The following is a 26343-nucleotide window of genomic DNA, read 5'->3' on the forward strand; positions in this document are numbered from 1 at the left end:
TCATCAGGGTCAAAGCAGCACATGGTTCAATAGATGTCAGTGGAGCTCTGTCAACTCACAAAACCCCACAACTAGGTCCCAGTGATTTTAGTAGAGATATTGATGGTTTGTTCTGGTGAATCACTGTGATCAGGCAATGAACAGTTTGCTGGTCCTTTTGGTGGCATGCAGGGAGTCCAAAGCATACTCAGAAATTCATGCTAATGAAGGAAAAACAGATTTTCTAAAAGAAAGAAGATCCTTTATGCTGTCACTATGCTTTGCTGCACATATTGCAGCATATAATTTATTGCCTGTACTATTTCTTATTTCTTTTGTGGCTGAAAAGATTATTCAACGATGTTTTTGTTCCTCTAGCAAACAATGGCAAATGCCGCTCATAACAGAAGTAGAACATTTTCCTGCTTCACTGCTTATGTGATAATTATTCCAAAATATGCTCCCACTTGCCTCTCAGCAAGCTAGGGGGAGCTGTTATCATATCAGCTGGTGACAAGCTACCAAAAGTTGTGAGAGAGAGGCTCAACGAAGTGTATGGAGTGTTTGGAGATGTCAACAAAATGTAAAGAGAAGACAGGTAAGACCATCTGCTGTTCACATCTGAACAAGAAATGGTAGATTACAGAAGACATCAATTAACCCTGGGGTAAATCCAAAAAGTCTTCCCTCATAGGGCCTTTCCCATGTACGGCCTGAATGACAGTTGGCAACGACCTTGGAAGATAAGGTTGCACCATAATGATCCATGGTACAGAGAAGAAAAGACAGGAAGTTTGGGTAAGGCCAGCAATGAAGAGCTGCTCAGATGACTGTGCACTAGTTTGTGCACGTTACATCTGTGTAATTTCACAGATTTCAAAATCTTCTTTCTTATTTGAGTATCTTCAATTACTATCTATTACTAAGAATTGCTGCATGATTCTCATCCTGCATTTACTGATACTTTGTGAAAACGTTACCTACTCACACGGTTGCCTCTGGTTTTCCTACAGTGTTTTATTCTCTTTCCCTCCCTAGGTTTTTTGAAACAGGCTTTCAGCTTCAGGCAGAGTTCAGACACTGAAACCAGCAATTTTCTACTCCTGGCCCGAGTCTCTTGGTGGGATCCTGATTTTCCTCACTACTGCTAATCAGGGACAAACCCACTTACAGGAGACGATCAGCTCCCTGCTGCTCTAAGTGGGATAATGCTGCTACACTGACCTTCACCAGCAGACAGTGGCTAAGTATAAAATACCACAATACAAACTGATATGAGAGAGAGTTCAGCTTATGTTTCTGTAAACATGAAAAAAATCTCCGTTTGCTCTCTTAGGTTTTTCTTTAAAACAATGTACTGAAATTTGTAATGTCCATCCCCCACGGCTGCTGTTTTCTTCTTTTATTAGACATACCTCATATGCAGCCCTTGTAACTTCACTTTCTTTCTCACTCAGATGCTGTATCTTGGAGAAGTCAGTCCTGAAAATTGCTGGCTTTATATGTACATTCTGAGTTGAAAGAAAACCATAGAGTACATTAGGCTCCAGCTTTCTAATTAACAGTTCATAATGAAGGACTCTCTTTATGGGGAAAAAAATAATTTCCTGAAGGTTGAACCTCTGCAGGGTTTCCAAGGCTTGGAAGAAAATACAGATTGTTTGACAACGAGTCTCTCTGCATTCACAGTGCAGAATGGAAAATTCCAGCTTTACCATAGCCCCCGTATCCCAGAAAAGCAAGTAGATATACTGCAGCAAGCTGGGAGGTGGTGCTGGAAGAGCAGTGCATCCTGACTGTGAGCAGGCACACTCCTTTCCATGTATATAAAGTGCACTAAAACCAGAAATGGATGATTCAAGCAGTAAAGCTCAAAAACTGCAAAGAAAAATACGGATAGAAGTGCACTCCATATGACAGGTCGAAGTTCAGCAGTTTTAGGAAAAAATACAAATTGGCTTTTTCTTCAGAAAGACCTTTTCCTTCCCTGACACTCCATTTCATCTAAGTGCTAACCCCCATTAAACTATTCATGGAAGAAACCCCGAAAGTCAAAATTGTAAAAGCCGAATTAAACTGACTAACCAATGCCAAGTTTTTATACTTGAAAATGCTCAACTGCCAAAACCACCACTTTTGAGAGACTCTCTAATTGCTCCCGATTTTCAAAGCAAGATGTACAGACATTGCCAGGGTACGCAGGCACTTACACACTTGATAATATAAGTTACAACCTTTTAATTTCCTAAAAAATAAACAATATAACTTCGGAGAAGGCTGCCCCAAAGTGCAGATGTTGTGAAACAGCAAACATGTGGTACAGGAGTCATACAAAAGTGATTGCAATTGTGCCAGCCCGAAGCGAGGTTAACAGCTTGTTCCTTAAGAGACTGGTTTCATTCCATTTTTACATCTAAACTGATGCTTCCTTCAGCTGAATTTAAGTCCTTGTCTTCAGTTCATGCCCAAATTACTGCCTACTGGGAAAAAAAGGGCCCTGTGGCCTCTGAGAGACAGCAGATGCTGCCAGAGCAGGATATCCTGGGATTCAAGGAGGCCTGTGCAGCCTCTTGGCAAGAGGCAAAGCACAGGTGAACCAAACCCCACAACTGCTGTGCTGTGCTTGGGTGAGGGAGGGGCTGGCAGGTTTTAGCAGCAGGAGAAGGAGTCAACTTTCAGCCACCTCTCAGACACAGTGCTGTGACAGCCTGGAACCAGAGATTTCATGTGACAGCTCGTATTTTTGTATTTCTGTATTAAAAGCATTGGGGTGTTATCTCCTTTAAGACTGTGATTTTTCATGTGGGGTTTCTGCTGCTCCTTTAATGACTGTCTTATCCTTGTTGCCTAATTCTGCAACTTGTATTGGCCAGACAATCTTCTTGTATCCCTCCACAGCCTGATCACTGCTCCACTACAGAACCTCTCCTTGCTTGGACAAAGTCAATCCTACACAAACCTTTTCAGATTCTCATCTCAAGGTCAGTCTCCTCACAAGTCTTTCATGACTGCCATTAAAGGTTTGCTGTCCCCATGCCCAGACAGCTTTTCTTCTTCAATTTTCACCCCAATATCTCTTTTCTCAATCCTCAGATTTCTCTCTAGCTCCATTATTTCATGATTTCTATCATCATGTCTGTGCACAGTCATTCCCTGTGTCATTTTCCATTCATTTCCAGAACACTCACTAATGCCACTCTAAAAACAATACATTTCTGCCAAGCCTGACAAATTGAATCCATCAAACAGAAAATATTTTTGGAATTTAAAGAGAAAATACTGTATTACAGTGAAATCTATTCTTGGTTTCTGGGCATAATCCTAAATTCACTGTTAACAACAGAACTGTTACATTACATACGTTGTACAGACTTTTTGCTTGTTTATTTGAAATATGATTTTTGGAAAAATAATATTCCCACATTCTCTGTCTATGTCTGCTGCTGAAAAGTGAGTGTAGAGCATGTGCTGTGCCCACATCACATTCTAGAATATATACAGAGCACAATTCTTGCAAAGAAAAAGGCTGTCTTTTACAATCTTCTTTATTTCTATCAATTTATGGGAACATCCTTCTGGGAACATCCTACTGAATTATTTCTCTTGGGAGAGAATTTTGCTGTCGGGGCATAGGGTTTAATTAGCTATCATCAAGTTATTAAGCCAGTTCAAAAGAAGTGAAACTGGCTAATCTGCACTCTGTGGTCAGCTGTTTTCCGGAATCCTTGTGCAACACAAACACCTTCTATAGCCATTTATTATCTACCAAATGTGCTTTGGTACTTGCAACAACAAATAGGTTTTCATTCTGTGTATTATTAGTTTCCAATCTGCAAGTATGTAAAAATAACTGCCTTTCTGATTTTGGAGCTGTTCTATCTGAATGGCTCATATTTGTATCAAAATCTCCAGCTGTCTTTGTTCTTTTTTTCATTGAGTTGCAATTGCAAACTAAACTGCATTGCTCAGCTGAAGCAGCCTGGGCTTCCCTCAGGAAGACACTGACTGTAGGAGAAAAGCAAGACCTCAAGCAGAGACACTCCAACTCCCCTGGCAAGGAGCCTCTTGTTGCCCATGGCCCAAGGAATTGGCACAAGCACAGTGCCAGAGCAGCCCATGGGTGCTGGGAGCCCTTGTAGGCACCTGGAGATAGGAGTGCCAGCGTCAACAGGGGGTTGGAGAGAGCCTGGAAGAGTTAAGAAATATGAAAATCTCTAGTCCAAAGGTATGAAATCTGAGGCTTGAGGAACAATCAACCGGCACAGTATGTGCTGAGAACACACAATCTGCCCTGCATGTGCTTTGAAGCACTGGATCAAAACACCTGTTAGTAAGGAATTAAACTGTTCCTGTAGGCTTTTAAAAGCCTTGCCACATCCCACAGCTCCACGGCCCTCCAAGTGACAGCAGCATTCTGCATCTTAATAGTAGGATTTAGAGCCAATTCACAGGTTACTCATTCTGTCCCAAATCCAATATTGCAAGCTGTAGCTTATGCAATGTGATGTAGCACTGTCATTCCTCACAAAGAGCCTTGTCACCTTGCCATTCCTTGCATAGGCAGTCCCATTTTCAGTCTGCTTCTTTCAATGGGAAATTCATCATTGTAAGATCAGAAGTTCAGCTGTACACTGCTGGTCTACTCACTGTTTAAATTTTGTAGCAGAGGAACTATAATAAGAAAATCCACATTTTACAGAAAAGGTCAGCGTTTACTTACGTAATTTGATGCAAGATCTGGATGCAGATAATCAATTCCTGCAATAAGACAATGACAGAACAGAAACCAACGGTTACAACTTTCAAAAAAAATTTTCAAATGATCACAGGACAAGATTCCCTTGCAACCATAGGAAAATGATCATGGCAAAGACTGTAACAGGGCACTGGTGTGGAATATACTCATTCTAACGGCAAATGTACAAATCCCAGTGGAAGGTATAACAGAAGCAGCAGATCTACATTCAAATGGGATAACCTGAGCTATTACATATTCAGTTAAAACAAACAAAGAAATGGCCAGCAATCCCATATTACATTTTCATTATTACTCTGTTGTGTCTCTCCAACCACAACACCATTATAAGCTCTATTTTATTTGCAATGAGAATGCCATATCATCATGGTTATTCTGATGAGAGATTATCTCCAATTTTGTAGTGTCCTTAGCACTAGATTTCTATGAAGAGACCCTTGTACCTTACTGATCCAAATGGTAAATGGGCAACAAAAGCCTCAGTAAAGAATCCTGTTATTCAGGCCGTCTTTTCTGGAGTTACTGGAAACAAATTATAAGGCAAAGCTTTCTCTAAAAGCTGTATCTGATGGGCATTCGGCTTAATTTGACCTGAAGCTTGAATAGTTTGCCATCATTCCCATCACAGTCATAATCTGAAAGCCAAGTCCTGCCTCTCTGGGATCAATGAAATTGTGACACATTAGAGATCATCTCTCCCACGAGATTGATCTTTCATCAATATACAGACCAGGTTGCTCAAGGCCTTATCCAACCTGGCCTTGAACACTTCCAGGGTTGGGGCACCCACAACCTCCCTGGGCAACCTGTTCCAGTATCTCACCACCCACACAATAAAGAATTTCTTCCTAGTATCCAGTTTACTTTCTTATTTCCACAAAAACCTTGTCTTAGGAGTAAGCAAACGAGGAACAGAAGTAAGTGAGGACAGATCTCAGTTGACCCTAGAAAACATATGTGGATTCAAATATTTTAGTTATTTATTTTTTATATAATTCATTCTTCATAAAAGGAAAATATTCAAAATTTATTCCAAAGAAAAGTGTTGAGAGATTGCACAGAATTCCCGTACTTCAGCAAGGAACCCATAAGTAGAACAACTATAACTTCAACTGTAACTTTTGTGTTCATCTTTCCTAAACTAAGCCTCAAATTAGTAATATATTTAATATGCAGATCTTCATTGACATTCAGCATGAAAGTGTTCAATTATTTCAGCTGTCAAGTATGACTTTGAGAATAATGTAACCCAGAAAACATTTTCTTAAGTATTTTTTGCAGAGCAATTACATCCCCTAGTCAGTGCCTACAGAAGTTAAGGGGAGTTTTTACTTTGGCTCAAGGGCCATTACAGTTTGCCCTGGAAGATATCTGAGTGAAAATTTCAAACTGCTTTTAATATTTGGATATCCATGCCCCGGTATCCCTAGTGAAGTCTTTGTATATCATATTTTCCCTGAAGATCTCAAAGTCTTTATGGAGGTTAATAGTCTCACCACTATAAGCAATCTACTATTACTTTTTAATATTGTTTTTGACTTTGACTACATGAAAAAAAGCTACTTAAAAATATTAAATTAGCACTCAGTCTTCACTTACCATCATCCATAATTCCTATGGTTACTCCCTTCCCTGTGTATCCCAGCTCCCATGCTTCAGCTACATTAAGGTCAAGTCCAGGAGTCCCATCTGCTTGACCAGTGTTAATCTAATAACATCAGTGAAAAAGAAAAATAGCTTTTTTTACTTGACTGACACATTCCCACAGCAACGGAATTTTTCTTTATGTCTTTGCATGTACTTTTGGTACGGAAAATATATCCCATTTGTTTTGGGGTGCACATCTGTACATAATCATATCTACTGCAACAATGCAACTGGAAAAAACCCTAAAAAACCCAATACTGGGTAAATTCAATTTTTTGTGGTTTATAAGATTTGGTTAAACACTGAATCTTTTGGACTCCAAAAAAGACTTTTCTGCTTAAGCATGTCAAGCCAGTGGGTCAATCCAGAAAAAAGTTACACCAATGGATTTTACAGAGAACTTACTTACGAGTAGGAAATCCTTTTCTCTTGAAAGCAAGGATCTACTACATAGCTTCCTAAATTTTTTGTTATTTTTTATCACTGCAATATTTTGATGAAGTACCAGAAAAAAAATCCACACTTTATTTTATCAACTCATCAAGGATGAAATCCCATCCACGCTAATGTGCCCCCATTCATCTGAAAACTCTTGCCTTATGAAAAAAACCCACAGCCATACTGGATGGATTCATAAAACGTAAGAAATGGATTAAGAGAAAAGAGAATAAGAAACATTGCTCTTAAGCAAAAAGACCCTTCTAAAGTTAATGAGGCAGTACTGCATTTTTTAAGTATCATAAATAGATTGCAACGTTAAAACTGACCAGAATTACTTTATCAACTTTTTAAATAGAAAAATCATTTTAATACTCATAGAAATTTCTTTACTTTCACATAAAAATATGATTTATCCTTTAAGACTAAAGACTTCTCCCTATAAAATATGACACATTAAAAATGAAACAATTTAGAAAAATATTAATTTCTTTTGACATTAGCTTGATGACAAATGATGACAAAATTCATCATTTTTCAGCTGTTCTGAGTCTGACAGAAGAAAATCAATTAATATTCAAATTTCCATAAGAAAATAAAACCCTAAACTTTTGCTAGCCAAGATACCAGAACTTTTTGTTCTAAGTCTATAACAATATTTTACCTGGCATCAGATCAAAGATATGATTCATGTGCAGTTTTAGGGATCACATCAGCACACCAGGAATGCCCACAGGACATCAATACAGTTCTCTTTCAAGCCTTCTAAGGACCTTTCCATTGACTGAAATGAAATTTAGCTCTTGAAACATGCTGGGTCTTCCCAGTATAAAAGGGGTACAATTAAAAACAACACAACAGAGGCTTGGATCCATTCCCAAGTTCTCGTGGTATAGGTGGAAAGAACTCTTGTAAAACATTGCAGCAGCACAGAATGGCTTGAATGACAATTATTTAGGTATGATCACTGTGATTTTCTTTCAAAACTTACCAGGTACCATTGCTTTGTAAATAAAGGGTCGTTCATGTTGATGTCAATGTCATTGATATCTCTATATCCTCTCTTCCTTCTGCTGAAGCCCTCCTGTTGCACAGCTTTCCTCACCTGGAAGAGTTAATTTTTACATCTTTAGCTCAACATTCTTGACCATGAAGCTTTTTTAATCTTTCTTTCATGAGAGATAAGGGTTATGAAATCACGCTATTTGTGTCTGTGTCATTCCTTTGCAACTTCTAAACTGGCGATTGATTTCAGTCAAAATTCACAAAGAGGTAGAGAACTCCAGGACTACTGCCAGCTATGAGGGAAAGGGACACTCAGAGTGTCTTATCTGAAGGAAAGCTACAACATGAGCATGTTTTAGACACCAAACAATCAGTGTAAGAGCAAGCCCCTATCCAGGCATCATTATCATCATCAATTTTCTTGCCATACTTTTATTTTTCATTGCCACCGAAATAGAACCTAAAATTATTTAACTAATTCCAAATATGCCACAGTTCCAAGCTGCAGACATTTGGTAAAATGAGGATGCAGGTCTCAACTGCATTTTTACTTTTTAAAAATTTTTCTCCAGGGCATTATCAAAGCATTAGATAGCCTTTCCTGCCAAAGAGGTTTGCTAGGAGAAAAAAATCTGGTGGTGTGCACTTTCATCATACTCCTGAGGCTCTCAAAAATGTGCCTTGAAAGAGATCTTCTTTCAGGGATTATCCTTGCAATATAAAAGTGATAAATAAATACATTGGCAAGAAAAACTACATGGCAAGAGAGCCACTAAACTGATCAAACTGGCTCTTTTGTAAGATACAAAAATACAGATTATGAAACACAAGTAGCCATAGTTTTTTTAGAAATCATTTGCTTTATGCACAGCAAATCCACAAAACATTTAAGCAAGCACTGTAGAAAAAAAAAGAAGTCAGACACACAAATATCTTTGGAGACAGGAGCTTCAAATGCCATACTCACCTTACTTGTACCCATGCAAAAGAGCATTTCTAGAGGAGACTACTGAATGGTTGTAATTGGAGTTGTAACATGTACTAACATACAGACCTTGCAAAAGTGCTGTCAAGTTTGGCATACTCATTTTGTACTCTTCAGCCTAACATCTGAAAACAAGGTAGCATGAAGAGTCCCAGCATTTAATTTAAAAAACAAAAAGCAAAAAAATCTAGCCTTCCTGATCAAAGAGGAGTGCTTAAAACCATAAACTGAGTACATCTTGAGGTGCAGTAAGAAGGCAGTAAGCCCCCTAACATTTCCTTAGGCATGTTCTTGAAAAGAATGCGTGGTTATTAAATAAATCTAATAACTCGGAGAACCTTTTCCACCTTTGTGGCTTTGGCATTTCAGATTAAAAATGCGTATCCAGGAGTTACATCACTGTGTCACAGCAACTCATATATACAGTGTCAGTCAAAATCAACAGAGGAGAAATTCATCCAAAGGCTAAATCAGATCTTAGGTCAGTTGAGTCATTCTTGGACGTGTGTTTCTGTCTCCATTAATTAAAGCAGGAGCCTCAAAAGACAGTGCTCAGTGAGGTGTCTAAGGCAGAGATTAAACTGGGATCTAACTGACGGGGGCTGAAAGCTATTTTCCTCAGAGCTGTATTGCTTCATTATAACCCCAAAAACCTAATACCAATTCATAGAGAGCAGGAAGGGGCGCGGTGTGCCGGGAAAAGTCAAACGTTTCTAACAATCTACTTGTTTGAATTTTAACTTCTTAACTAAAGATAGCAAATGGTAAAATATTGAATCGGTAAGTGCTTTCTTTTATATGTGTGTTCACATATAAAAGTTCATTAAAAGTGTAGCAGATTGAAAGTAAAGAAAAAACCTAACATAAAATAAGTTTGAAAGAGTGACTAAGTGACGAAGCAGGAGCCACACTTTGTGTACTTAGTGGCGCCAGGTAGCTGTACAGAGCAAAGAAAGGTATAACCACAGTGCTTGATACCTCTAAGATAAGGCTCAGTGATGCCATGGAGACAACAGAGCAATCACCTGTCATTATGCCTCCCTCCCTCCCTTCCCACCCCTGCCTCCCTGCTTGCCACTGCAAACCTCGAGCTGTCACCACAGAAGATAACTAGGAACAGAAGCCAACCTTCATTCAGAGGGATGCCAGGGAAAAAGATTTCATGTATTCGTGCTCCCACACGAGTTTGCTGGCTCTGCAGGACCTGCTGCATTAAGGCACTGAATTAGGGTTTAGTACAAAAGGATTTCTACTAATTAAAAAGCAGTGTTGCGGAACCCTGGCTTGTCTTTAAGACAACCTGGAGGAAGGAGGGGGAGCAATTTGCAGAAATAGCATGGGCTGGTTTCCCTCTTCAGGATCATCTCATTTGTCTGATTTGTTCCATCTTCACAATAAAATATAATTTACTTTTCTATTATATTACATTATACTATAAGTTCCTCAGACAAGGAAATATATCCCTCAAAGAGGTATAACCTTCTCTGAACCGAAACAACTCAGCAGGCTGTTTTCTGAATGTTTCAGTCAGAGAAAGGGCATACAGGATGTTACCATCCACAGATATAACAGCCTCAGAAATTACGGGCCCTCTTTTTCCACTATAGAAACAAGGGGGTTTTCATCACATTTGCAAATGACAAATCAAATCCAAATCATACAATCAAATCCAGAAAAAATTAAGCATTTTTGTCATGAAATAAATTGAAAGGTTTGGGTAAGGTCCTGGTAGCTTCTCACATCGAATTGCCTCATTCAGTTGCCTTGTAGGAAGATCCTGGCCATCACGAGGTAAGAACTTACTTTTCTCCTCATGAAGACGTGTACAGAAAGAAATAATCCCAAGAGCATGTAACATCCACACATTCCAGAAAAAAAATCCCCAAAGAACAAACTTGGAAAATGATAATGCAAATCCAATGATCTGAGCTGAAAACTGCTCATTTACTGCTGCAGACAGCTGACTCAGTAAAATCCCAGTCTTCTCACCAACTGGGTATCTATATTAGAAAAGCAGTATTTTTCCCAGAGCTGGGAACTCATGCTTTCATATCTAGTCTAGATCAGGAGAGGGATGAATCTGATTCTGCTTCTATTTCTTGCTTTTCTTCTTAAAGAAACGTAGGCCTCCCCATGACATCAGTAACCAAAATGCATTTAAATACCACATCGGAGGCAAAATGCTTCAGCAACACATACAAGAGACAACACCTCTGCATGTCCAACACTAGAAAAGTATTGGAAAAGATTCACTTCTTGTAACAGTCATAATCTCACCTACTTGTATGGAGTTCAGACCTGGAATCCAGCCCTCAATCCCATGCACCATATAACCTCATGACATCTTTTAAATACTTGTTTCTCTAACTGGAGCAGGAAAAACAGTATTTATAAGACTCAGGCTTCTGATAATAGTCTCTAAATGATTCAAGCCTGTGAAGCATGATACTTATTAGAGCCTAGTGAAGCAACAAGATTTTCTTACTAAAATACCATGAATTTTACCATCTCAAAATTAGGCTTATTTATCTACAGTAACAGCCATTTGTTTATTTCATTCTTAATTAATTATTCCTTTTTCATTAGGATAGAGGATGAAGTAGAGATCAGAATCCAAGCATCTACTTTATTAGCATAGGACTAAATCATGAAAAAGTTACTAGCTGTGTTGTAAGTAGGTAGCCCATGGATGATAAGATCTTTACAAGAAAAAAAAGGTTCAAGTATTGATTTTTAATATACTTGTACTTATGCATGGTGCATGAAGTCACTCAGAGGATAATAAACCAGCAGGATACCGATGCAGAACAAATTAGCAAAATAATCAATTGACTGCAATACTGCTCTGGGAGGGCCAGAAACCACAGCACTGTAACTGTGCTCCCTGCTCCCATGAATGCCAAGATAATCAGCTCCTCATTTTGATGGAAGAGGGTTAATTGTAGCGGTGAGCTCCTGCAGTTAAATGACTCTGTTATACTGAGCATAAATGACAGATTTACTAAATTATACTAGTGGGTGTACAAAAGTACAAAAGTGGAACAGTACACACAACCCCAACCTCAGAAATCAAGAACTTCAGAACAGGAGAATTTGGGCCAAATTCCAGAGGAAGAAGGCAGTCCCAACTGTTGACATCTAGTAGGCATGTTTGTCTTCTCCAAAAATAAACCCAAACATATAGCCATGAGTTGATCAAACAAAGGAAGTCACAGTTCTTTATTCTCTAAAGTCTCAGGATCAACACAGGTCTGTTCCTGAAAGTGAAGTAAGAAGTTAGAAACTCATAGCCTGTATTTTTGGAGAAGTCAGGCTGGTGGTTAGACTTAGGCCCCAAAAATTGAACTGAAGACCAACATCCCTTGAAGGTGGTTTGAAACAGTGTGTCCAGAAGCACAAAGACATCATCAAAGAAATCACCTTCAGGTAGCAGAAACCTGTCCTGACTTTTTGGTATCATTAATTTCTGATATCCAAAGAAACATGGTGGCAACAAAAGAGAGAGGCAAAGAAGGTAAAGTGAGACAGTCATATGCACAGCCAACTCTTTAAAAAGTAATGAGAATGGGATAGCAGGTGCATACAACAGCTTTTTGGGGTATTATCCAAAAATGACATCCCCCTGCTTCTAAACCTCATGAAGAGTTAATGAGTGTGTCTTTTTCATCTCTGATTTCTTCCTAAGTAAACAAAAAGGCATTTAATTTCACTATCCACTCCATCCTCAGAAAAGATGTACATATTAGGGAAATACAATGTCAGAGAGTAGCACCTATCTCACATTCTACATTTTTGTTAAAGCCACAAAGTAACTGAGTTCTGTGTGACTCTCCACCACAAAATGAAAGGAATAACATTGAAGCTCCTCACTAGCAAAAATAAAGTACAGATCTACTTGAACTGTAACTAAAGTCAGATAAACCAAGCAAAACTGAAGCACTTTGAAATGGCAAAGGAGACAGCTCACTTCTATAACCTGAGGTGGTGAAGCTGCTCAACTCCATCCAGCCAATGCAACACAGAAAATTGATGCCTTTTGTTGTGACATGGCTGGATCCATCTACTTGAATTCAATCTTTCTGAGCCTGTTTCATGGCCTAGAAAGAATGAGCACAGATGTCAGGGGCCTTGTGAGTGTCGCTGACCATCCAATACTGACTAATCAAATGACAACTGCTCCTCAAGCTAATGACTTTCAAAGGCTCTCATGGATCTCTCCACACCTAGCAATGATTTGCTAAACATAGGTGTTTCTGGAGGATTATTCGTAAGAGCTTTCAAGTGCCTCTTCTACTGTACCCATTAATCCCTGGGGAGTGTTCCGCACAGGGACTCTTGCCCGAGGATATCTTGCCACTCCTCAGCAGGTGCAGTTAGAGCCACTACAGCAGAGACGTAGCAGCTGTTAAAGCACAAGTCCTTAGAAACTTCAAAGTTTATCAACACAACCTTCCCCACCACTTCTAATCAAAGCGCAGAGGAAGAAATCCTTTTTTGCAATTTAAAAATCTCTTTCCATAAAATACTTGCATAACTCTTGGTTTATATGCTTTTAAATGGCTATTTTCATAATGACAAGCAGAGACTGTATGAGAATTGCTTTGGTTTCTAGGAAAAGTAATGTCCCCTTAAAACAGATCCCTTTATCATTGTTTTTAGCCATCCCTCTACCTTGCTGTTACTTTTTTGTTTTGTTACTAGTTGCAACAGAGTCACTGGGTATCAAGGACCTGCTGGGGTTTTTTGCTTATTACACTTGGATGTTCTGGACCACTTCTAATTTTTCACTTTCTCTAACCAGCCCCATTTGCCTGCCCAAACACTTCTAAGCTTACACAGACCAGCAGCAGATCCTAAAGTCTCTGGACACTTCTGCTGTCTCCAGTCATCCCTCTTGGCATGTCTTCTCCTTTTTACTTGACTTCACCTGGTGTTCTTTGAACTATTTCTCTGTCTCTCTGGACTTGGTATTGCAAAATATCACACTTCCTGGTGAACAGAACAGGGACAAACAATGCATCATAAACTCTAACAAAAGACTTACTGATTGCATTCCACAGGAAATCCTAGCATAGCTGGGACTCCTCATTAACTTCTCTGCAAAAATTCACGGAAAATCATAAGACCAGAGGTATGGCCATTAAGGAAACAGCCCCAGAAGTTCATCATCAATCAGACAATAGTAAAATATGAAGCTGAACAGCTTAAGCTCAAAGGTTCCACTCAAGCATTAAACTTTCTTGATGGAAACACAATTTAAAGGACTCCAGATTCAACCAAGTTCATATGTTTTTAAAAGAATATGAAAGAACTGACTTGCTTCTGCCTTATTTTGTGACCTTTTGTTTTCCTCATATTAGTTCAGTGCTTGGTAAATAAGGAGCTTTCAAAAAATAAAAGAAGGGGAAAAGAAATCAATATTTTTGTCCATTTAGCAGGCCTCTCACAGTTCAGTGACATTCAGGAAGCAGTGAGTAAAGAGACAAGGAATCAATGTGTAAGAGGAGGCTGCAGATCATATTCAACCTGCTCAGCTAAGCAATCAATACCTCCTCTAGCTTCTACTTTGAAATGCAAGTGAGCTGTTCAGACTGCAACATAAAATGAATGCTGAGCATGGATGGGCTGCAGTGGAAAAAATGCCAATTGGATAAAACCAGAAATTTTCACAGGATCATGCCCTCTTTGACAACATTTTTTTGCTTTAGGATAGAATTTATTAAGGGGAAAGACTGAGACAGAGAAAAAGCCCTGGATATCTTGATATGCAGTGCACTGTCTCAAGAACAAGCTTCACACTTCTGTTCTCTCCTCAGTTTGGCATGAGGGACATATCAGGATCTACACTATCGCAGGTGCTGGCTATTCTAGGAACTCTGTTTCCAATTTTTTTCACTGCTTAGATGAGCCAACACGAGAGGAGGAGCATTTCTGAAATCTTAAGATACTTCCAAAGGAATGAAAACCTGCTTCTTATTCTATATAATGACAGAAGAGACAACATCTTATTGCAAGACAGCAGAAAAAAAAACAGTTAGTTACAAAATCAACGATCTCTGTAAGAACTAAATTCCCTGGAAATGGGCTATAACCACATCTCTCCAGTAGATCTGGGGAGCCTGCAAACCACAAGGACACTATATCAGCAGCCTGTGGGTAAATTTTGCACTTTGCTGTCTCACCAGTCACATGGGTCACAGAAATGATCAGCCTCTCCAAATCAATCAGAATAACCACCCCTCATTGTGGATATAAACAACAGCATGCCTGGTGACAGAAAATTGGGCCTCATGCATGTAGGGCATTATCAACTGCAGATCCTCCCTTCTTAGCTGCAAAATTAGTTTCTGCAAGTCAGTTTTCCCTTCTCTTACATCCCTCTGCCACATGCTGCAGGCCTCTCCTAAATCACCATGGTTGGAAAAAAACCCTTGCCCTCTTCTTTCTCAATAGTAAGTCTCCTCACGAAGCGATTTTCTCTTATAACAAAGGCCATCATCAACCTTTGAGGTGACAACCAAAGTAGGTCTAAGTTACATTCATAGCCTCTCTGTGGTATAGAAGGGTTTTAGTTTAAATGAAAATCAGGCCCAGGTCATCTTTAAGATTGCAAACCTTTTGGCTATATCTGTGCAGTACAAAGAAGAAAGGTGCTCACATGATGCTGAATCTTCTAATTTGATTATTCTCTCTGTAACATTTGTGACTGTTTTTTATACCCCTGGACAGTTGGCCAGCAAAGGACTTCCCTCCTACTTCACAGCAGCTCACTGGTCCTACAAGGAGATATGTGCTACATAGTCCATTCTTTATAAAACCTCCTTTTAAAAGATTCCATTAGTACAGTTGCTGCTTCCACACAAGCGATGAATATCTGATACATCCCAAGAGAACAGGAGTGCTCACAGGCTAAAGATTCCTCTAACTCTGTTGATTTTAAGCTAATTTATTTCACGAAGCCAGTCTCCAGATAAGTGAGGACCATGAGAAAATATCACTTGGAGAAAAATCTGCACAGTTTGGTTTCTAAGGGAAGACTCAACTGACAACTAAACTTTTTATTGAAGTGTACCTTGACTCGCTCTGACATGGAAGAGACTTCTTGTAAATGCATGAATATTTGTGCTAATGCTCAAACACAATTGAAGTCATAAAGCATCATTTGTAGCAGCTTTACCTCTAACTTCATATATTTCCTTTCCCAAGATGCCAATTTGCTCTGCAGACATTAAGCGTACTCTGTATGGACACACTGGAAGTGCTTCACAAAACACCTATGTAGGTCTGCATCATCATTTAGGAAACTGAGTCAGCAGAGGATGAGACTTTAAACTAAGTCTGCAGCATATGCTGAAAATAGACTCCCTGATCTCCAAAGTGATTCTGTACTTAAAAACAGCCTTCTGTCCTGTGCTGTAACTCATCATACTTCCATTTCATTCCCCACAGCCTCCTTCCCACTCAAATGTCACCTAATAGCTCATCACTCGCCTTGAAACATCTGCTTGGAAAAATATAACATGCATTTTCGCTCATGGAATTACTGGCATGGATTATCCCCTTCCTGTGTTACAGTAAATACACCGTAATGTCACACGCATTGAAGAGCTGCCATGTCCTTCATGTAATTTATTTTGCTCTCTACTTGTACTCTTTTTCTAAATACCTTCTGAGTCAAGAAACCAAACATATTTATGGAGCTGCCTCCCAAGCCTAATGACAGCTTTCAGTCATGGTAACCATGGCAGGAACTGTTTGGGACTCCCCTCATGCTGTGAGACTTAGCATAAAAGTTTATTTCAGCTACCTCTGCTCCTTCTGAGCAGATGGACACCACTGGATCCAGTGGTAATGAAATATTTTCACACAAAATTGTTGCCAGAATCTCAGCTAAAGAACAGTTTCTCAGAATAAAAATTGTATCATAGGTCTAGGAAGGAAGGTACTCAGACTAATGTCAATGCTGCTGTCCTACAGGCAGTGCATGAACCAAGCTGAAAATCAATCTAATATAAATTAAGAAATTCTGAATTAAAAAGAGTTATTTAAAACTGGCTGTGGGTCCTCAAAACCTGGAGTCATGGGGTGACAGTGAAGAAAATGTTGGCTTCATCAGGCAGAATCTAGGCTTTCTCTAAACTGGTTTCAGGAAAGTCATAAGTGCCTTTTGATCTCTTTTTCCTGGCTGCAACGCTGTGAGTGCCCTACAGAACACAAATCTTCTCTTTTGTAACCTCTTCTGCACTGTCATTGCTCAATACAATTTTTCCTTTCCCTATTTCTTCTGCTCTGCAAGCAAATGGTGCAGTTTGAAACTGGGGAGAACACCTCCCAAAAAGGCATCTGCTTTGGCCAATGTGGAAGGGAGCACCTCTGCACAAGGAGAGGAGGACATCACAAACAGCCACATACTCTTCCTCCAGCAGCTCCTGCAGTCTGACTCAGATCCCCACTGCCCCACGCTGATAGGTTCCTAGCATGGGTTACTGCTCACTGCTGTCAACACCTCCCAGCCAGGTGGTAAGGACATCTGCAGAAGGCCCATTTAGCTTTAATAAAAAGCAAAGCCTGCTTTTACAAAGCTGCCTGCCTGGAGTGATATAGCAACAACTGCCAAAAGAATCTAAGCTTATTCTAATATTTCACACCTGTAATACTTAAAAGTTCAATGTTCACATGAGTGGTAGTGATATATTAGCGAGCCTTTCTTGTCCATTTTTAACACCTTCAGAGCTCTGTTGCTATCACAGCGGAGATGAGAATACAGAATTGCAAGCCACTGACCTTCCTAAAGTGCTGTCTAGTGGGAATTACATGGGCTGTACAACGTCTTCTCTCAGGAAATTTCATAACTAGAAGCCAGACGCAAAACAGAAGCCAATCTTATGACAGAGGGAAAACTGCAATTATGCTGCTGCTCACATTCACGTACTTGCTCATGCACCCAACAGCAGAGTAGCTGTTTATAGCACAGCTACTTCTTTATTCTATTACCATAAATACACTGAACAGAAAAGACACTGGAGCTTGCTCCCATGGTTGCCTTTCTCAGCCCAGTTGGAAGCAACTGATGATTTATATTGACCAGGCTGTGCAGGTTGCAATTATGCTTTTTCAGTTCTTTGATTCAGATGTTTATGGATCCCCATCAAAAAATATGTTAATAAAATCAGCAGAGGGTTATGTGTCACTGCTGTACAGCACTGGGTTACCAGAGTAGAACTGCCAGGGACAGACCATCTGCCACACAGGAAGCATCAAAACAGAGTCATTTCTAGAGAACAATTTCTGTATTAAAAAGGGGGAATAAGAGATTGGTTTGCAAAAAGGAAAGAAATAGCTGATGTCCTATTATTTTGGCCTTTGTCCAAATCACTTTTTGATACTTTTAAAGGACTGAGCTTGATCTTTGTCAAGACAATGCTATAGATGAGAATCCTTAATTTTAATGTTGAAATGTTATCTTGCAATTCCAGCCTTGGAGCCTGCAGAGTGCAGTTGCAGAGCTCGCTGGTGCCCAGCACCATGGCAGAGAGCACAGCCAGGGCAGAGATATCCACATCAGGACACCTTCCCCACCTCATCCCAGAATCTGGCTGTTATCATGTGGCAGAAAAGCATCCTTCTGCCCCTGAACTCCTGAGCTGCCCAGTGCTTGGCTTGGGCAACGTACTGAACACACATTCCCCCAGGCAAAGCCTGCAGCTCTTTTCTTGACAACAGGGGCACCAGGTCATGAGCGATTTGGCAAAGGAATCACATCTGGTATGAGACTGTAGGCAGGAGACTTAACACAGAGCAGTGGTGGGGTCAACAATGCAGAGAGAGATGCATAGAGTTGGTCCCAGCAAAACAGAGCACACAGAGAAGGAAAAACCCATGAAACTGAGACAAGTACTAACATGCTCAGTTTATCCTAGATGACACTGTTCTCTGTGACAACACAGAAACATGGCATCCCCCATCCCTGGAAGTGTTCAAGGCCAGGCTGGATGGGACTTTGAGCAACCTGGCCTAGTGGGTGTTGGAACTAGATGATCTTTGAGGTCCCTTTCAACTCAAACCATTCTGTGATTCTAAGGCATGGAAGTGTGGTCTAAGTATTCTCTATCGGTTTTCTCTGCACCTCCATTAGTAGAGAGGCTTTTTACATCCCTGCCCATGTTTTCCAGCAGCCTGTCCCACTGGTTGCTGGCCAAGCCTCTCTGCAAAGCATGTCTGCACAATTAAAATTCTTTTCAAAAGTCTTAGAAACGAAGGGATTTCTGCCTTGATTTCAAGGGAACAAGTCATCTGAGTGGTTCACATTTGTCACAAGCCCCTCTATTTATCCACTGCCTAAAGCAATGTAAAGTGGGCCCTGAAGACTACAAAACTCATTATTAATTGCAGCTGCATGTGCACTAGGCAGGGATTTTGGTACCAGAATCTTCCCTAGTTCCCACTGGATCAGAGCACAGGCTGGTTTAAATGCAGTTATAAAATGATCATCCTGTTGCAAATTCTTTGAACTATGGCTGCTTTTTTTGGCTACGAATGAGGAAGTATCTTTTCAGTTCAGTTATTAGCATAAAATAATTAGACTTTGGGGTATATTTTGCTCCCAGTGCACATACGTAACTTGCATTAATATTAATAGGGACTTCTCTATTCACACTCATTGAAAGGAGCCTGTACCCAAAGGGACTGAAAAAAGCAAAAGCATATTTAGGGTTTAGTCTGTCACTGAAGATTTCCATAGATTCCTATAAACGGCTATCCTCATCATACACTTCTTTCCCTTTTAGTTTATTTCCATTGAGACAAATGTTTAGCAAATCACGGAAGGAAATAATTTGCTCAGGATTCTCACAGCAGGCAATCAAAAATTATGCACAAATTACATGAAAATCACTCTTTGTGTCCAAACTTTGAGACCCAATTCATGTTACGGTTTCCACAGAGCAAAAATGTAACAGAAGAGCTTTCCTCGTGAAACTCTATTTCTTTGGTATGAGAAGTGATGAATCTCTGGTTGACTCTAACAGTGCCTGCAGCGTGCACATTTAGGGGCTCTTCATATTTCCAAAAAGCCAGAGTTAACCCGTGTTACAGCAAGCTCTGAAGAAGTGCCTTGAGATTACCAGAGCTTCCCAGAGTAAAAAAAGGGAGATTTAGGAAAATCTACTACAGCAGAAGGATTGATTTTATGGCGGTTCAAACAGATGCCTAGATTGGGATAGTCTTGCATGTCTCGGGCAAGACTCTTTACTGTGTAGGGCATCTCATTATTCCTCACTTTTCTTCCAGGAAGTTTCAATTTAAGTTATTCCCTCTTGTTTCATATCGCCACACGCCACTCTGGACTGAATTGCAAATGAAATCAGGGAAATGCTCTAGCTTAGAAAGAACTTTTTTAAAATGCAATCATATTCCCTATCCTAACACCAGCTATCCCTGCAACAAAAAAAAGTGTGAATGGTGTCAGAATAACAAACAGTAAGAATGGAAGAAGCAGAAATGCTTAACTCAGGAACACCACGGAGAAAAAAAATCAGGTGCACCACCACAGTGGAACAACAGTGTATGTTTGGTATTAAGCTTCTTGGCTGAGTCTCAACTTTCCAGAAATGCAAAGACCCAGGTTCTACCTCCTCTGGCCCAAGGGTAAATACAGACTTACTGCATTCATTTCAGTGAAATTACTTCAGATTTTCACTGCTGCAAATTGGAGAAACGTCTGTATCTTGTGTTTACTACCATCCCTGTGAGGAAAAACACTGCTAAAAGCCTCCCTCCAGTTGAATTCCAGTTCGAACTTGCTGAACTTGTGAGGACAAATTATTATTCTTTGCTTCAGGGGAGAACACCTGTTTCTGAAGAAGTAAGAAAATCAAAATATACAACCTACTAGGTGAGGAAAAGACACTAAGATATTGAGGGGGAAGGAGTAATCAGGGATGCCCAGAAGAGGTGCATCCTACCAAGACAGAGCAGCATGCAGAGCTTTGAAAATTGGTACATTCAGGCACTTCAACCAGCAAGGGCACATGGACATGACCTAGAGACCTCCTAGTGCAGAGAAGATGAAAGCATAAGCTCCTCGTACCTTACATGAGTGTGTAACTGAGGTCATGGTTTGGTCAATGATGAAGAAAGCAGATGTTTATTTTGTCTTTCTTGAGATCTGTTATGAAAACAGAGTCCTTGAAATGTACTGTGTTGTTCAGAAAAACTAATTTGAGGTCCTTATGGAAAATAGGGCTGAAAAGAAAAAAAAAAAACACTTTTCCTGTTGTTAATCTTCACAAGAAAAAACAAAGGCAGAGCTGAATAAAGTTCTCTCCTATTCCCCCCTCATATGTCCCCTCTCAATTTAACCCAGGACTTGACAAAAAAACCACACATAAATTTCAAGCAAATTATTCATCATGTTTTTCATTAAGATCACTAGCTCCTCTAGTCAGGCTGAGTAGGCAGCTGCTGTTTCAATCAGGCAAAACATATTAAAACAGGTTTGAAATCACCTCACAAAAGGGATAAAAACTGTTTATCATTTTACTTCCCATCTCCATCTGAGTGTAACGCACTCAAAGATAACAAAACCCTGGCCTGGAGGCGTTGCTGCAGTTTGGGATCGGAGCTAAGATGCCTTGTCCTTGTGTTCTACTTGATGCTCCTGGCAGCTGGGGCAGGAGAACTGCAAGGAGCTAAATATCAGACACCCAGGAGAGCTCCAGTTTCCATGAGCAAATATTAAAATAAAAACCTGCAACACCTACACAACCCTAATTGCTAAGAAATCACTGATACACCTCTCTGACAAATAAGAGATGTACCTTCCCCAGCTGATCAACACAAGTTTGGGGTCAGTAGTATAGTCTAAAAAGTTGGTCTAAGGAAGTACAAAGACACACAATTCCTCAACTTCCTGCTTCTTTTCATCTGAAAATACAAAGGCAAGAGGCTGTTGGATTTTACCTTCTGAGAAACACTGCATCTGTGTATTTTAGATACATAAACTGAAACATGTTCAGTCAAATAACTTGTGCAAAGTTCATACAAAAAGCGAGTTGTTCACTGGACAGCAAAGAATGAAACAGTAAAATAAAAAATGTTACTTAGGTTACAGTCTCCTGAGCACAAAGTCTTCTCCCTCAAATCTCTATTAATGCCAGAGAAGTTTTCTCCATCTGCTGCTGCTGTTACCCAGGATGAAGAAGCACCTGGGGAAAGCTGGAATGAGCCATGGGGAAGCAAGGACAGGAGCAAAGGCAGGACCACTAGTACTGGATTATACCCAGGGGCAAATGACTCCATACAATTCTGCTATTATTTTATGCTTAGATAGCCTCTAGCACAGTAATTTCCCCTGAGCCTCCAGATCATGCATGAGGAAACACTAAACGACAACAGTAATTACAGTTTAAGGTTACTGTCCTTTGTCTAAGTCTTCTGGGCTTCAGAGGATCTGTGCTAATCTCTGGGGTTTTATTTTTTCCCCACTGTTCTCATCTCAGTTTTCTTATTGCCCAGGTGTTATAAAGACTACAAATGGCTATAATCCAACCTCTTTTTTTTTTTTTTTTCATCCAGACGGTAAATTGGCCATCTCAGATCTACTTCCACTTTTGCTCTGCTTTGCTGTATGACCTTTTGGAAAATTTAAAATCCTCTTCCTCCCTTCATTTCCAGCATTTATGAAATACACATAATCCATATTTAAAACACGCTTTGAAACCTGTAGTTAAATATTTAATTTATTAAATACTGTAAAAGACCAGACATTATTTCAGATGAACAGACAGATCATTTCAGTGGCAGATCTGCAAGTATGAAGTCACCAAAGCAGTCCCTTTCTCACTGTTTTCTATTTTGTAGGCAGGCAGAAAGTATTTGGGAAGATTTATTTGACTTTCTGGCTCACACTAAATTATTCAGTGTTTGCAAGTCAGGTAGGTAATTCACCTTGCACACACTTCTCAAGTGCAGTGCTAGTAAGGAAACCACGATGAATAGATTTCTCTGACAAACAACATCCTCATGTAAACAGCTCTCCTTACACAGAAATACATCCTCTCCTTATGCAAAAATGTTCAGTATTCCACAGTGAATGGCATGACACCAGCAGATGTCAGATTGACTCATACTCCTAAAAGCAATGTCCTTTTTCATACCTGTCCATCTGCAATTTGCATTTCTTTCATACATTCCAACTTTCTTCAAAACCTCACTGACACATGAAAGTGAAAACAATTCATCATTAGACTACAAATTCCACTGAGACTGCATATGGTAATGCTGAAATGAAACAAAAAGCATTTTCTTGCTATGGCAAATTGCTCACCGCATACAAAGTTTTCATCCTTAAAGACAACTACCCAAATCCAATCATTTCTATTTTTATAACGCCTTTTCCAGGTTTTTCTCCAGCTAGTTTACAGGAAGTAATTAAAAAAATACTATTTATATCTTACCTTCTGTATATCTCAAGTGAACTACTGGGGTTTTTTTCAGTTTTCAATGAATTATATCCTGTGGGTAAACTGCTTCCTCCTTCGGAGGACTCAGCTCCCATCACCTCCTCAGAACGGAGTTCAAGATGTTAAGTCTGCTCTTACAGAGGAAAATCTCAGCCTCCTTTAATGCTTTTAAACAAGGCAGGGTGAGTGGAGCTCCCCTGGATTTGTTTGTGAGAAGCTCTAATCCTCACAGTGGCACTGCTGCCTTTTAAGTTTGTTCTTAGCCATTTAGAGTCAATTAAGAAGAGCAGTGAAGTGAGCAGTTAGATACCCATTTCTATGAGCAGGAGAAGGCTGGATTCCTGGCTGATCATCAGATCCTTGTTTCAGAGGTTGTCTTCCACTAGCTATTTTTCCTTGCAAGAAACATATTTTTCACATTGTGGAAACTGGAGTCAGACCTACGGAGATCCGGAAATAGGATGTTCACTTGGAAAGAAACAATGACACTGAAGAAAACAGTCAAAAATGACCATGAAACAAAATTTATAAGGTTTCAACTGAAAAATGCTAAACGTTTTTTTTCCTAAATAAAATTATTTGATGCTATAAAATATTTTTTTGTGATTAAGTATTTCAAACATGAAAATGTAGATTCTATTTATTTGTGATTCATTATCAGAAATATAATGAGTTGAAGTCTTAAAAATATTTTTTCTTTGGAAAAATAGTAATTTTAGTTACTTGTTGTTTTTCCAATGAAAAAGTTTTCATAAGCTTTTCTTATAACATACCCTGCACAACTTGGGGAAGGACCCTTGAGATTTATGGGACATGTATATGGTTAAAACTGGAAACAAGGAAATTAAAGGTTGACATGGGTGATTCCCTTCCTCTTTTCAGGAAATAAACAGTCCAATAGCAATCAAGGGAATTATTCCAAGAAAACCTCATGTTCCAAAACAAATAAAACATATTCCAGTGAATGTTTTCCCAGGAGAGCATCACAGTTGAGAAAGAAAAACAGAGCAAGCACTGTACAATTAGGTCAGTTATATCCTGACCTAAGAGAATTAGCATTTTAGCCCAAACTCTGCCAGAGATCTTTGCTGCCCCATGGTAGCAGACCCAGTAGATGCATGAAGGTTTTACAAGATTCAGCTTGTCTGGAGTTAGAAATAGAGTAGCTATAATGGTACCTATGAGGAATCCCACATTTTTAAGTCCCTGTGTAGTCACTGACTAGACTAAGTTTTTTCCAAAGCCCAGAGTAGCTGGAGCTGACAGCTCCCCCAACTCCTTGTTTTGCCAGGAGAAAAATGCCTCCAGACGCAATAGCCCTGACTTTGGTGGAACCACAGGGAGGACAAGAGTGATTCAGAAGCTCTGCAGGGCAAGGCTGGCTGAGTGCCAGGGAAAGCAGCAGCCTAACACAGAAGATGGGCTCAGCACTGAATTTATCACATTTGCTGGATGACAAAGCCAAGTTAGATGGCGACAAATGTAATCGATCTCTCAGACTCCAAGACAAAACACAGGGCATCTCCACGCCCCAGTGGCTTATTCTATTTTTCAGGTTCTTGATGAGGATACATCCAGTGCATGTGGACTTCCTCCAAAGAAAAGGGATAGGAGCGTGAGGAGCTGGCAAGGAAGAAGAGAACCAGGTAACACTGCACAGCACTGCAGTGTTACATAACCTAGAGCCCAGTTGAGTGATACTGCTGTGAGACCAGGAGCATAACAATAATAATTTGATCTGCCAGGTCTGGTTCTTCTGTGAAGACTTCACATCTGCAAGGCTCATGAATCCCTTACATGTACTCCTCTGTATCAAGAAAGACAAAAAGGATGAAGACAGACTATTTACATTTAAGAAATATTAAACCTACACATAATAACAGTGTATTTCTTACCAGCACTCAGACAGTGGATGGCTATCAAAATATAACATAAAGCTGTATCTTCACAGAAATATGGCCATTCAGCTATCACTCCTTATAAACAAAATTGTAATATTGACCACAGTCCATTTATAATAGTATGGGACTTACACTCTACAATTAATTAGGAAAATTATGTACCATGGAGATGTTTAGGTATTTCACAGTGCTTCGTTCTACCCAGTTCTGTTCTCTCCCTCAATATGGAAGTTCAAAAGTCCAAGAAATATTTATTCAACTTCACTAAACCATGACACACGTATTAGCATTTTAATTACCATTGGCTATTCTCAGATATTAAGGGGCACCCATTTGGCTAAAAAGCCATGTTCCAATGCAGCGTCAAACAATTACTGCAGCCAACTCCTCAGAGATAACTCCAATCTAAACCTTTACTTTATTTCCACTGTGTCTCTAAATACTGCAAACAACTTTGTAAACGCCTTTTTCTATTCACAGAACACATAAGCATACAAGCAATGATTTCTCAGATGTATTTAAAACTCTTTTTTGACTTCTGGGCTGTTGAGTTGGTGGCAAAAAAAACCCCAACCCTTAATATTATACTTAAGATAATGCATACACACTATGAAGATCTGGAAACACAGAACGCTGGTAGCAGCAGTGTTTTGGAAAAGGCTGCAGTAAACCAATAGACCAAAATGCTGTTCAGAAAAGAAAACACTCATCAAATTTTAAACAGTAGAGTATGTTAAATGGATGCAATACATAATATATTTATTGTGTGATATAGTAGCATATGCCGTTGCACCAATTCTTTTAGTTCAAGTCTCTCAGCAAAAAGGTGATGGGGCTTTTAAAGTCACAGCCCTGTAACACAAGCCCTTGTACAGCATGTTCAGATAGCCCCAAAAACTACACTAAAAAATATTCCAGTCTTATGTTGTTATTGATTTAACTGTACCCCCATTTATTTTCTGTCAGTGTCATATACGATAAAGGGTTCTGGTCATCTCACTGTACACATAAGAAACCCAGTCAACTGCTTTAACAGTTGATTTTCTGAAGACAAGAAAGAAGAGAAATAAACTGTCATCAATTTATTTTGTTTCAATCTAGAGCTACCATCTCACAGTCCAAAATACATGGGCATCATATACTATCAGGTACAATATATTAAATAATTCT

At 39.5% G+C, this 26343-nt stretch overlaps 1 protein-coding gene across 2 annotated transcripts in view; it reads right to left on the reverse strand.

Moving 5' to 3' along the window:
* PCSK2 (proprotein convertase subtilisin/kexin type 2) overlaps positions 1-26343 on the reverse strand; it is a 108996-nt gene that overhangs the window by 45970 nt on the left and 36683 nt on the right. Inside the window, exons 1-5 of one of the 2 annotated variants that reach the window (XM_017818971.1) lie at positions 23200-23204; positions 17830-17836; positions 7812-7925; positions 6335-6443; positions 4700-4737 (exon numbers count right to left, since the gene is read on the reverse strand). In XM_017818971.1, coding sequence (XP_017674460.1) covers positions 4700-4737; positions 6335-6443; positions 7812-7847 — 183 coding nt within the window. In that variant the 5' untranslated portion in view covers positions 7848-7925; positions 17830-17836; positions 23200-23204. Of the gene's footprint in view, positions 1-4699; positions 4738-6334; positions 6444-7811; positions 7926-17829; positions 17837-23199; positions 23205-26343 lie in introns of those variants that run through there. The other variant, XM_017818969.1, reaches the window with a different exon arrangement.

Source organism: Lepidothrix coronata, unplaced genomic scaffold (genome assembly GCF_001604755.1).
Source record: "Lepidothrix coronata isolate B3197 unplaced genomic scaffold, Lepidothrix_coronata-1.0 Scaffold71, whole genome shotgun sequence".
Taxonomy (NCBI): Eukaryota; Metazoa; Chordata; class Aves; order Passeriformes; family Pipridae; genus Lepidothrix; species Lepidothrix coronata.